The 12,790-nt window shown below is 40.1% G+C and overlaps 1 protein-coding gene across 1 annotated transcript in view; it reads right to left on the reverse strand.

Annotated features, from left to right (window-relative positions):
• Positions 1-12,790, reverse strand: part of LOC120928255 (integrin beta-like protein 1) — a 260,592-nt gene that overhangs the window by 172,008 nt on the left and 75,794 nt on the right. Inside the window, exon 3 of the mRNA XM_040339360.1 lies at positions 9,865-10,011. Within this exon, the coding sequence (XP_040195294.1) occupies positions 9,865-10,011 (147 nt within the window). The remainder of the gene's footprint in view (positions 1-9,864; positions 10,012-12,790) is intronic.

Raw genomic sequence — 12,790 nt, forward strand, 5'->3', positions numbered from 1 at the left:
AACTGTAATTAATCAATGTAAAAAGTAAAGTAGATATGTGAAAGAGTATGACTTGATTTATGTGGTTTAATCACTGTTCCTGAAAAAAAGAATAGTGCTTTCTTTGCAGTCTCAAATGCCACAAGCCAAGAAGGTATTAGGCTGTCCATATTTAGGACACCTAAGCAAATGAGATAGTTTGTTATAAATAGAATTTAGTTATGGCTCAGTGACATACAGAATGGGTAATCGGCTGAATGATCAGACAGAGTAACTGCAACTTGTAGTTTACTAAACAGGTACAAAGTTAGCCATAAGCCAAAAAAAAGGCATAATGCAGTTTCATGATGGCAAAATGACAAGTATACACTGCAAATGAAACATACTGTACACATGAAACAACAAGAAAGCAAATATCCCCAAGATGAGAATTATGGGACTTTAAAGGCAACAACAATGTTACATCATATAGACAAAGTAATTAACCAATAAATATTATTTAACGAGAAATATAAAAGTTTGTAGGGTGTGAACAACACCAACAATAAATTTCCATAAAAACAACAATATATAATACTGAGATATTTGATGCAGTTAGTAATCCACGTGACGCTTTTCGGGACTTATTGAGGGTCCCTTCATCAGGGGTATTCAAGATGGACTGACCATAGCATGTTCTTGTACACATGAAAGCTGCACAAACATGACTCTTCACAGCATTGTCTCTGTAACTCAATGACTGTATAGCATAGTCTGTAAAAGGCTCTATAACAACAGACAGTCAAGCTGTAAGTCATTATTTAGATAAAACAGTACATAATGCAGCTACTTGTAATTGTCCTCATAGACTCTCTTCCTTACAGTGAAGTTCAGAGTAGCTGTGGTAACACAGGTGGACAGCTTGGGGGATCCATGGACAAAGTATTACCCCTCTGGAACTGGAGTACTTTGGTAGGAATCCTTAAATAGCTGGGTCTTCTGGAGAAGTTGTGTGCTATTAGGCTCTGTCCTGGCTGCCTGCACACCTGTTCAGGCAGAGGAGGACCTCTAACCGGAAGCAGATCATTTGCCCAGATACCTCTGCCTAACTAGGTGCGGCTTTTTTGAGTTACTGAGAGAGGTAAACAGAAAAAAAAATATTCTCCAAAAAAAATTAAGAACCCAGGGAGTTGTGGGAAAAGGAAACAGTTCTGCACCTGAGCGTGGTGGGTAAATGGACACTTCCCTACACTTCACTTCTGTCTCTAGCAGACCATTCAAGTTCACCCTGTACAAAGTGTACAGGGGTCACCTAAAGTTAGGTCTCAGGGATTAAGTCTTGGTTCCATCTTCTGGGACGATGCATCTCTGTTTTCTGAAATGTCAATGGTTGTTCAAGGGGCTTCACAGCAGAAGCAAGGACCAGAGCTGGGTGAACATTAGGCTGTGTTATATTGTCAGGATTCATGGCTTCCACTAGGGTCCTGGAGATAATGGTGGAAGAGCAGGAGGAAGCCACCATTGAATTTCTGGTGGCCACTGGCCAAGATGCTTGTGGCTCATGAATTTAGATTTTTTGAGGTCTCAATGTGTTTGGGTTTTTTATTTTTTGGTGTAGACACTGATTTTTCTTGGCTTATTTCTCTCCGATTTTATATACTGGCACACCTGGAATAAGCTGTTATAGAACAACTTCAGTGACTTATACCCAAAATGTTTACAATTTTCCTTTTATTAGACTAGCACTTTGTACCCAGGTTAAATTTTAAAGTCTGATGCTTCCAACTCTCCTTGCTTTACCCATGACCAGTCTTTAACAAACATTAGACTTCAGACAAGTGTATTCATTCCCAAATACAAATTCTTCTGAGGGCACTGAGGCCCATCAGCCTGTAGGCCCCCTAAGAGTACTGTAAAACAAAACATGATAGAGTGAGTTGCCTGTCAATAAATGTACTGTGGGGTTGTATTTTCCGATTGCTTTGGCTAAGTAATGGGCCTATTTTCTTTTGTTGGGTCCGTCTCAAGTTGGGTCCATTTTCTTTTGTTCTCAAGAGCCAAGTCCCCAAGCGATTGGATCAAAGTGTGACTGAACATCTCACATGCCTTATTGCCTTGTGTGCATTACTGTGTAGTGTAATGCCGCGTACACACCATCACTTTATGTGATGAAAAAAAACGACACTTTCTGTGAAGTAAAAAATTACGTTTTTGAAACTTCAATTTTCAAAGACGAAGTTGCCTACACACCATCGTTTTCTCACAATGATCTTGCAAAGTGAGGTTACGTTCCACCACGTTTTACCATTGAAGCTCGCTTCATAAGTAGCTTCTGGGCATGCGTTGATGAAAAAACGTCTTAGAAAACAACGTTTTTTGCTACACACGGTCAATTTCTGTGAAGTAAAAAGTGCACTTTTGAAAAACGACACATAAAATTGAAGCACAACGTTTTCCCCCACACACAGTCAATGAAAGTGACGTTTTTAAAAACGTCATTTTTTTTCATCACATAAAGTGATGGTGTGTACGCGGCATAAGACTTTCTAATGCCTAGTGAGTTGCACCATTCTCTGAAAAAAAATCTTTTGAAACAGGGTTTCTTGCCTGAATGTATCCTCTACTAACAGCAATGGGGAAGTCAGAAGTGCTTTCACACTATCTGGGAGGTTGTGTCAGTGGATCGGCTTGGTAAAATGGTCAATTTACTGAATTGTTGTGAGTGTAATAGAAAAATTGATACACAGTGCTTCCAGTGAGGCAAACTTATGCCAAGCCAGAGATAAAATTCAGGCATCAGCACCCTTTCACACTGAACCCACCACACAGCGATTACAGACTTGTTCAGACAACCTGAACAGACCCACATACAGCTTGTCTCTTGAACCAAGTTAACGTTAATGGACATCCTAGTGTCCTGCTTCCATGAGGGCTTGAGCCCCTCTGACAGTATGACCTGCCAGGTCACTGATGAGTCATAGTGGGACATTATTCTGTGATGCAGTATACATCCTTCAAGATAGGACTGCTCACTCAGCAATTTTTGGCTTCTGGTAGTAAATTTGATCCTTTCCCAATGACTGGTGCTATGCTGGTGCGGTCCGCACCCGGGTGACACCATCATGAAGCTCACAAAAGGCCAGGCTCCCTTAGGCAGTCTTTTTCAGCCAGCCCAGAAACACACCTCCAGCGCCGCAGCCTGTGTCCTCCTCCTCCTCTCTTCACTCCTGCGCTGATGAGCCTGTGTAACTCTCTATTCTCTGCCCGGGCGCCGCGGCTGCACGCTCTGTGTCCTCTACAGCTGCCGCCCGGGCATTCTGTGTACCTGGTGCAGTAACGGGCGGGGGTCAGCTTGCCATGGGTGGGGTGTCCTGTTTTTCGCTGGGCGAGCCAAGGTATTGTGATGGGTGGGTTGAGCCGCTCAGAGAACTTGGTCGGATAATAAGTGCAGTGTTTGTGTCAAACTCCGGTGCCCTGTTCTTGTTTCTGTGTGTGGGGAGGGGGATGGGGGGAGCTGGTGGCTTGATGATGAGATGTTAGAGTTAGATGCTGTACAGCTATTATTTTTATTTATACATATATAATAATATATAGCAGTCACAGATTATGTATATTATATTATTATAATATATAACTGTATTATATAATTGATATATTCTATATAGCTGTGACTGCTATATTATATATATATATATATATATACATATATATATATATATATATATATATATATATATATATATATATATATATATATATATATATATATATATATATATATATATATATATATATATATATATATATATATATATTGTGAGGGATTAGCTCATGGGGATCACCTTTTCTGAAACACAGTCCGCAAGCAGGCACTTTCTTTTAAGTCTGGCGGATGCCAGAATTTATTTGTAAAAATGGTTTGCAGGTAAAAATAAACAAAACAGTAAATTAAATCCTTGCCGTCCGGCGCTAAACTAAACAAACAGGATCTCCTCTCTATACAGTGCGAGGCTGGTCCCCATCACCCACAAAATAACAATAAAGCAAGCCTTTTCTTGCAGTTCCTTTCAATAGAGCCCCTCACACTCAGGTTCCCTCCTCAGGCCCCGTACACACGGCCGAGGAACTCGACGTGCCAAACACGTCGAGTTCCTCGTCGAGTTCAGGGATGAAGCCGCCGAGGAGCTCGGCGGGCCGCCTTCTCCCATAGAACAACAAGAAAATAGAGAACATGTTCTCTATTTTCTCGACGAGTTCCTCGGCGGCTCCATCGGGCCAAAAGTGTACAGACGACAGAGTTTCTCGGCAGAATCCGGGTTTGACCGAGTTTCTCGGTGAATTCTGCCGAGAAACTCTGTCGTGTGTACGAGGTCTGAGTCTCCAAAAATCCCAGGACACTGTTGTGCTCTCTTCCTGGTCTTTTAAAGTCCAGCTGACTGTGGACTCCAGTGGACCCAAACATCCGGACTGGATTCCTAGCCAGCCCCAGAGGCTGTGAAACCCGGACCGGATTCCGGTTTACTCCCTCATAATGGAACGAATGCGAGGTGAAATGTACCTATTGTCATGTATTGCACCTCGCATACCGTCACAATATATATATATATATATATATATATATATATATATATATATAGCAGTCACAGCTATATTAGCTATATAGAATATATCAATTATATAATACAGTTATATATATTATAATAATATAATATAAATAATCTGTGACTGCTATATATTATTATATATTTATAAATAAAAATAATAGCTGTACAGTAGCACCCCCCTCATTCCTGGTTATCAGACCAGCGCAGAGTGGGCGGCTCAGTCAGCTACTATAACTATATATAATATAGCTGCAGCACCCCCCCCCCCCCCCCCAGCATTTATCAGATCGTCTGTTAACAGGGGGTTGGGGTGCTGCAGCTATATTATATATAGTTATAGTAGCTGACTGAGCCGCCCACTCTGCGCTGGTCTGATATCCAGGAATGGGGGGGGGGGTACTGCTGCATCCACCACCCATGCATAGTAGCTGAACCACCCTAAGCTGGTCTGTTAACCGGTTAAGACCCGGACCAATATGCAGGTTAAGGACTTTGCCCTTTTTGCGATTCAGCACTGCGTCGCTTTAACTGACAATTGCGCAGTTGTGCGACATGGCTCCCAAACAAAGTTGGCGTCCCCAGGGCAGTGTTACTGTATATGGGATTTTTTTTATTGGGGGGGTGACACCATGTTTTACCGCACCAGGTGACACCAACCCTAGTGACGCCACTGCATTAGAGAGATCCCCTTTCTTGGCCCTCACTGGAGTTTTCCTTCTGCACTTCAACACAGATAATACTGTCTACAGCCATCCCTTCTGTTAGTTTCTGGATGGCCACCTCCCAAGTATCTATCTGGTTGAAGGTGAGTTTATCAATTTCCCACCTATGATGGCCTTAGGTGTGACCAAGCCTCTTTATCACTGCACCTGACATGCTGCTTCAGATTGGGATTGCTTCTACATTTCTCTAAATCTAAGAAACTTTTTTAAAGCCATCTGTCTGTATAACTCCAGTCCATAACTCCAGTCTGGCTGTCCTACTTGGCCCTATCTTGGATGCTATATCTTGCAGTTACAGTGCATGCAGTATTCTGGAATGAGTTTTCCCACCTTCTGTCAACAAAGGAGGCCCTAAGGTCCCCTTATGTTGCCACTTGGCTTTATACCACTTCTAAGTGGTTAACTATCTTGTCAAGGGAATCCCGGTTTTCTGCTAGGAGGTGAAGAATTAACCCTTTTGCTTGCCTTTCCAAGGTATTAATGGTCAGTGAAGCCTGCTGGGATTTCTTATGATCAGATTAGGCCCTGCAATCTCTTGACCCAATCAACCAAGACCTGACCTGATCTTGTGTACTTAGGTAATTGTTGCAGCAGGAATCCTGCCAGGAATAGGGTTCATTGCTGTAGGGGTATTAGGCTGAGTGATCAGCATCAACAGAGATTGTCTGTAACTTGCAGTTTACTAAAGAGGTGAAAAGTTATAAGCAATAATGCAAAACAAATTCAGGGTGGCAAAAAACATGTATACACTAAAGAAAAATGAAAGCTGCATAAATGTATAAAGACTGCACAAAAATGTATTCTTGACAGCATTGTCTCTGTGGTTCAATTAGGGTAACGTGTGGTAGGGTAGCATAGCAGAATCTCTAAAATACTGTATCAACAAAAAGTCAACAAATTCTGTAACACAGTACAGAACACAGCTACTTGAAATTATCGTAGACTATGCCCCTAAGGCGCCTTTCACACTGGGGCGTTTTTCGAGCGTTATTCGAGCGTTTTTAGAGCGTTATTCAAGCATTTTTAGAGCGTTTTTCGAGCGAAGCCTCATCTGCAATTCCAATGTGCTGGTAAAGCACCGCTAAGACCCTAATGTTTTTGGGTGTTTTTTCAGTGTCTCAGTGTGAAAGGGTAAGGCGTTTTTACAACGCTTTCAATTCATTTCAATGGAGAGGGGCGTTTTTGGAGCGTTTTTTTCAGCGCCCAAAAGCTGCTCCAAAGTTGCTGCTTGCAGGTCTTTTCTCAACGCCCCGCCAGTGCAACGCCTCAGTGTGAAAGGGTAAGGCATTTTTACAGCACTTTCAATTCATTTCAATGGAGAGGGGCGTTTTTGGAGCGTTTTTTTCAGCGCCCAAAAGCTGCTCCAAAGATGCTGCTTGCAGGATTCAGTGTAAAAGGGTCCATTGAGATGCATGGAGAGTGTTTTATGAGCGTTTTAATAGCGCTATTTTTAACGTTAAAAAGCTGTAAAAACGCTTCAGTGTAAAAGGGGTCTAAAAGTGAAGCTGGAGGAATCCAAGGTGCAAAGAACGAAGCACCACTTCACAGGAACTGTAGCACTCTAGTAGCAACCAGGGAGTTGCTCCCTACATTATCTGGATCTTTTGGAGAAGCTGTGTGCTTTTTGGCTCTGGCACAGCTGCCCACACCTCAGTTCTGGAAGTAAAGGTTTTTTCATTTGGCTGCAGATCACTTGCCCAGCTATCTCTGCCTCATTAAGTGTGGCTTCTCTAAGTTACTGAGGGAGGGAAGCAGAAAAACGTATCTTCTCTAGGGAGTGTCCAGGAACCTAGGGAGTTGTTGGAAAAGGGGGTTAAAGGGGTTGGCTTCTGCATCTGTGCATGGTGAGTAAATGGAGACTCCACTACAGCTATAGGAATAATGTAAATGGTAAAAAGAGTCTGTATTAGCTGAGTATATTATAGTATACTGTATATAATATGCAGGGCCGCCATCAGGAATTATGGGGTCCCTTACACAGCTTCATGCATGGCCCCTCCTGGAGCAGAGAACTGGGGGGGGGGGTGCTGCCGCCTGAAATTGAGAAGCGGGGGGGGGGTTGCCACGAATTGAGAAGCGGGGGGGCCCTTTACAAAAAAAAGAAGAAGTAAAGAAAAATATATATAATAAAAGGGGGGTAGCCATCCGGGGCCCTGGGGACCTCTGGGCCCTTTAATAAAAATAAAAAAATAAATAAAAAAATATATATATTTTTTTAAAAGGGGGGTTGCCATCTGGGGCCCTGGGGACCTCTGTGCCCTTTAACCTCTTGACCACCGCCCCATGTCAAAAAGACGTCCTCTTTTTAAAGTTGAATATCTCGATAACGGCAGCAGCTGCTGCCACAACCGAGATATTCATCTTTTCAGGGGGGCGGTGGTGTACACGATAACGGCGGTCTCCGCGGCGGATTCGCCGCGAGATCGCCGTTATCGGTGGCGGGAGAGGGGCCCCCCCCTCCCGCCGCTCTCCCGCGCCCTCCGCCGCTTACCGGAGCCGTCGGTACCGGCGGAGGGGATCGGATGTGTCCGGCAGCTGAGCGGGGACGGGACTGAAGGAGAAATCTCCTTCACCCGTCCTCATAGCTCTGCTGGGCGGAAGTGACGTCAAAACGTCAGTCCCGCCCAGCCTCTTAAAGAAACATTTTTTTTTTTGTCATTTGAAAAAATGACATATTTTTTTTTTTATTTATTTTTTTGCATTTAAGTCTAATTATGAGATCTGAGGTCTTTTTGACCCCAGATCTCATATTTAAGAGGACCTGTCATGCTTTTTTCTATTACAAGGGATGTTTACATTCCTTGTAATAGGAATAAAAGTGATCAATTTTTTTTTTTTTTTTTTCAGTGTAAAAAATTATAAAACTAAATAAAAATAAATAAGAAAACCAAAAAAAAATTTTTTAAAGCGCCCCGTCCCGACGAGCTTGCGCGCAGAAGCAAACGCATATGCGAGTAGCGCCCGCATATGAAAATGGTATTCAAACCACACAAGTGAGGTATCGCCGCGATCGTTAGAGTGAGAGCAATAATTCTAGCCCTAGACCTACTCTGCAACTCAAAAAATGCAACCTGTAGAATTTTTTAAACGTCGCCTATCGAGATTTTTAAGGGTAAAAGTTTGACGCCATGCCACGAGCGGGCGAAATTTTTAAGCGTGACATGTTGGGTATCATTTTACTCGGCGTAACATTATCTTTCACAATATATAAAAAAATTGGGCAAAATGTATTGTTGTCTTATTTTTTAATTCAAAAAAGTGATTTTTATCCAAAAAAAGTGCGCTTGTAAGACCGCTGCGCAAATACGGTGTGACAAAAAGTATTGCAATGACTGCCATTTTATTCCCTAGGATGTCTGCTAAAAAAAAATATATAATGTTTGGGGGTTCTGATTAATTTTCTAGCAAAAAAATTGTGATTTTCACATGAAGGAGAGAAGTGCCAGAATTCACCTGGTGGGCAAGTGGTTAATAAAAAAAAAAAAATATATATAATATATATATATATATATATATATATATATATATATATATATATATATATATATATATATATATATATATATATATACAAATTATTTTTTTTTTATATAAAAAGAAATTACAAAAAAAGTGGGGTTGCCATCCGGGACCTCTGGGCCCTTTAATTAAAAAAAAAAGAAACCTCTGGGCCCTTTAATAAAAAAAAAAAAATATATATATATATATATATATATATATATATATATATATATATAAAAAATAAACCCAGGGCCCTGGGGACCTCTGGGCCCTTTAATAATAATATTAATAATAATAATAATAATAATATATATATATATATATATATATATATATATATAAATAAAAATTAAAAATTAAAAAATGTTATATAAAAAAAGGGGGGGGGTTGCCATCCGGGGCCCTGGGGACCTCTGGGCCCTTTAATAATAATAATATATTATATATATATATATATATATATATATATATATATATATATATATATATATATATATATATTAAAAAATAAAAGAAATAAAAAAATATAAAAAAAATATATAAAAAAGAAATAAAAAAAGGGGGGTTGCCATCTGGGGCCCTGTGGGCCTCCGGACCCCTTACAGGTGTACTGCCTGTACCCCCCTAATGGCGGCCCTGATAATATGTACATTACACATCACATTTACATTGTGTGTGTGTGTTACAATTTAAAATTCCAAAGATAACAAATTAAAGAACTTTAAATATGTTTTTAGAACAGGTACATATCATCTCTGATTATCTGAATTATGCATTCAAAAAAAGGTACTTACTACATCTTTTGAATTTCAAAAATATGCACAGCTGGAGTTTATGTCAGTTCCAGAGAATGCTCAGCACGGTTACTTTTCTTATTAAATTACAGTATCTGAGTTTCCTTTCAGAATAATATGCACTGGAATAACCTGTATGTAGTAGCAGCTTGGCATTTTTTGAAAAGTACATTGTGCACTAGTCTTGAAAACCTTTTAATGATAATAACACTTAAAAAAGTTTGAGTGACCTAGAAGTTACATTTAAAAGCAACATTGTTTTTCAAGTATAAAAAGGATGCAGACCTGCATTTGAACAAATGACTCCTTGTGAATTCTTACACATCTCGTTACTTTGCTTTCGTGTCAGGTCACATGTAGTTGGGTACTGACAAGCTTCTCCGGACCATCCAGCTTCACATTGACATTTTCCACAGTCACAAGTTCCATGGCCTGGTAAATACAAACAAAAACATTTTCAATGTAGTGAGAATTAATTATTCTTGACTTCATTGTAACATTTAAAAATAAATAAAAATACACAATTGAATATGCTAGAGGGAATAATTTGTACAAATGGCCAGTCACTAGTGTTGTTCGTGGTTTACCTGTGGATTTTCCCCAATACTGCCTTACAAAAGCCTTGTTCTGCATAGTGTCAGCAGACCCTGGTGTCAGCAAACCCTGGGAACCAATCACCCCGTCCCTGAGATCCCTCCATTGGCTGCCCATAAAGGACCGAGTCACTTTCAAGGCCTTATGCCTAATACACAAATGTGTACACGGAAGCGCGCCCTTATATTTAAGTGAGAAAATAAAACAACAAAACCCAAATCGAGTTCTTAGATCAACTAACAAAAAATGATTACAAGTTCCCAAAGCCCGATATAAAATCAAAGGAGAACGTCATTGTTCAGTTCAAGGACCTTGACTATGGAACGCTTTACCAACTAATATCCGAATGGAAATTGATCACCTGGCCTTCAGAAAAAAACTAAAGACCCATCTATTCTGAGGGTCTAACTGAAGGAAAATGGATGCCAAGCGCCTTGAGGCAATTCAGTTTCGCATTTGTAGCACTATATAAGTAATTCACTCACTCACTCACTCATGGAAGATGCCATCTTGGTAGAGGCAGGGCTTTTTTTCATTATGTCAAAACCTCAAACAAGGAAAACCATGAACAGCACAGTAGTGACATCACCAAATCTCATTCCAAATTTCATGAGACTGCTATTGCTTTTTTTTCAATAGGAATTAAAGTTGAACTTCACCTAAATGGGGACGTTCCATTTTTCTACCTCCTTCCCTCCTCTCCCACTTTTGGAAACTTTCCCCATTTTTGGGGGGAAGCAGATATCTGGTCTTGACAGGTACCAGCTCCCACTTTTGCCCAGATTGCCTAGGTGATTTAAGTAGAAAAAGGGATATCACCGATCCAGGTAGGTCAGACAAAAGTAAAAACTCTCCTCCAGTTTAGAAGCCACAAGTGCTGGCAATGCATATAGCAATGAAATAGGAAAAGGTTCTGGACAGCCGCACTCCAAAAAATGTGCCTTTTATTAAAAAAAATAGGATCAAAAATACATGCCACAGCAGAACGGACAGAAGATCTGACGCGTTTCACACTATCAAACAGTGCTTAATCATAGCTTATGATTTAAGCACTGTGAAATGCGTCAGCTCTGCTGTGGCATGTATTTTTGATCCTATTTTTTGAATAAAAGGCACATTTTTTGGAGTGTGGCTGTCCAGAACTTCTTCCTATTTTATTGCTATATGCATTGCCAGCACCTGTGGTTTCTAAACTATATGCATTGTGGCATGTATTTTGGATCCTATTTTTTTTAATAAAAAGCTAATTTTTTGGAGTGCGGCTGTCCAGAACTTCTTCCTATTTCATTGATTTAAGTAGAAGTTCACCACCCCCCCCGCCCACAGGCTTCTGAGACACATCACAGGTCAATTCAGTGAAATTCAAACCATGGAACCTGCCATGAAGGTGAAGTGTTGAAATAAATGTGCAAAACAAGCCGGGTTAATATCAGATATATTGTAACAGATTTGTGAAACTTCCTATCTGTCTAAGTCAGACTGTAACCTATGTTCAGTTATTACTCTCTATTTACTCTATTTGTATTCAGCAAATCTGATGAGACCACAGACCAACACAACTACAATGCTTCCCAGGATCGGTAAAATCTTTATTGGACATCCTTTCATTTGTTTGCAAAATAGTGAGGGTCTGCTGGAATGAAATGTCCATGCTATTCCTTAATTTGAGATATAGATGTCTGAAAAGCTCTCTGCAGTGATTCATAGTATAAATCACTTTGGAATATCTGTATGTATCTGCTAATATAGTATAGGATATCTGGCTTTTATGCTGACTGTGGGCCCTTTCAGATAAAGTGTCTGATTAGGTCCACCTGTCAGTTTTTCAGACGAAACTGATTGGACCCTTGATTCATCCCTATTGTGCATTTTTTGATCGCATCACTTACATGTACGGTGGCAGAGCGGCACTTCTGAGCCAAATCATGTACCTAGTACATGATCTGGCCCCTCTGGGTAGGGGCGCATCCGCGTGCCACCGGAGATCTGGCTGTGCTGTGATTGGTCCCAAAAGTGTCTGCTCTGTCCACCATAATGTTGCATTAATGATAAAAATCACAGATCGACCACCATTACTAGTAAAAAAAATAACAATAATAAAAATTACATAAATCTACCCCCTATTTTGTAGACGCTATAACTTTTGTGCATATCAATCAATATACGCGTATTGCAATTTTTTTAACCAAAAATATGTAGAAGAATACATATCGGCCTAAACTGATGAAGATTTGTATATTTTTTTTCTGTTTTGGATATTTATTATAACAAAAAGTACAAAATATTGTGTTTTTTTCAAAATTGTCGCTCTTTTTTTGTTTATAGTGCAAAAAATATAAAGACGCAGAGGTGATCAAATTCCCCTTTTTGTGGGGAAAAAAGGACATACATTTTGTTTGGGTACAACGTCGCACGACCGCGTAATTGTCAGTTAAAGCAATGCAGTGCTGTATTGCAAAAAATGGCCAAAGACAAAGGTAAATTTTTCAGTGTACTGCTTCAGCACAATTAACCTTTCTACATTTTCCCTAAAACGTTGTTTTACTCTCTGTGTTACCTGGTAATACCAGAGAAGATTCTACCAGTGCTGCCATCATCTACCACTGTATACGGAAGG

Source organism: Rana temporaria, chromosome 2 (assembly GCF_905171775.1).
Source record: "Rana temporaria chromosome 2, aRanTem1.1, whole genome shotgun sequence".
In the NCBI taxonomy this organism is placed as follows: Eukaryota; Metazoa; Chordata; class Amphibia; order Anura; family Ranidae; genus Rana; species Rana temporaria.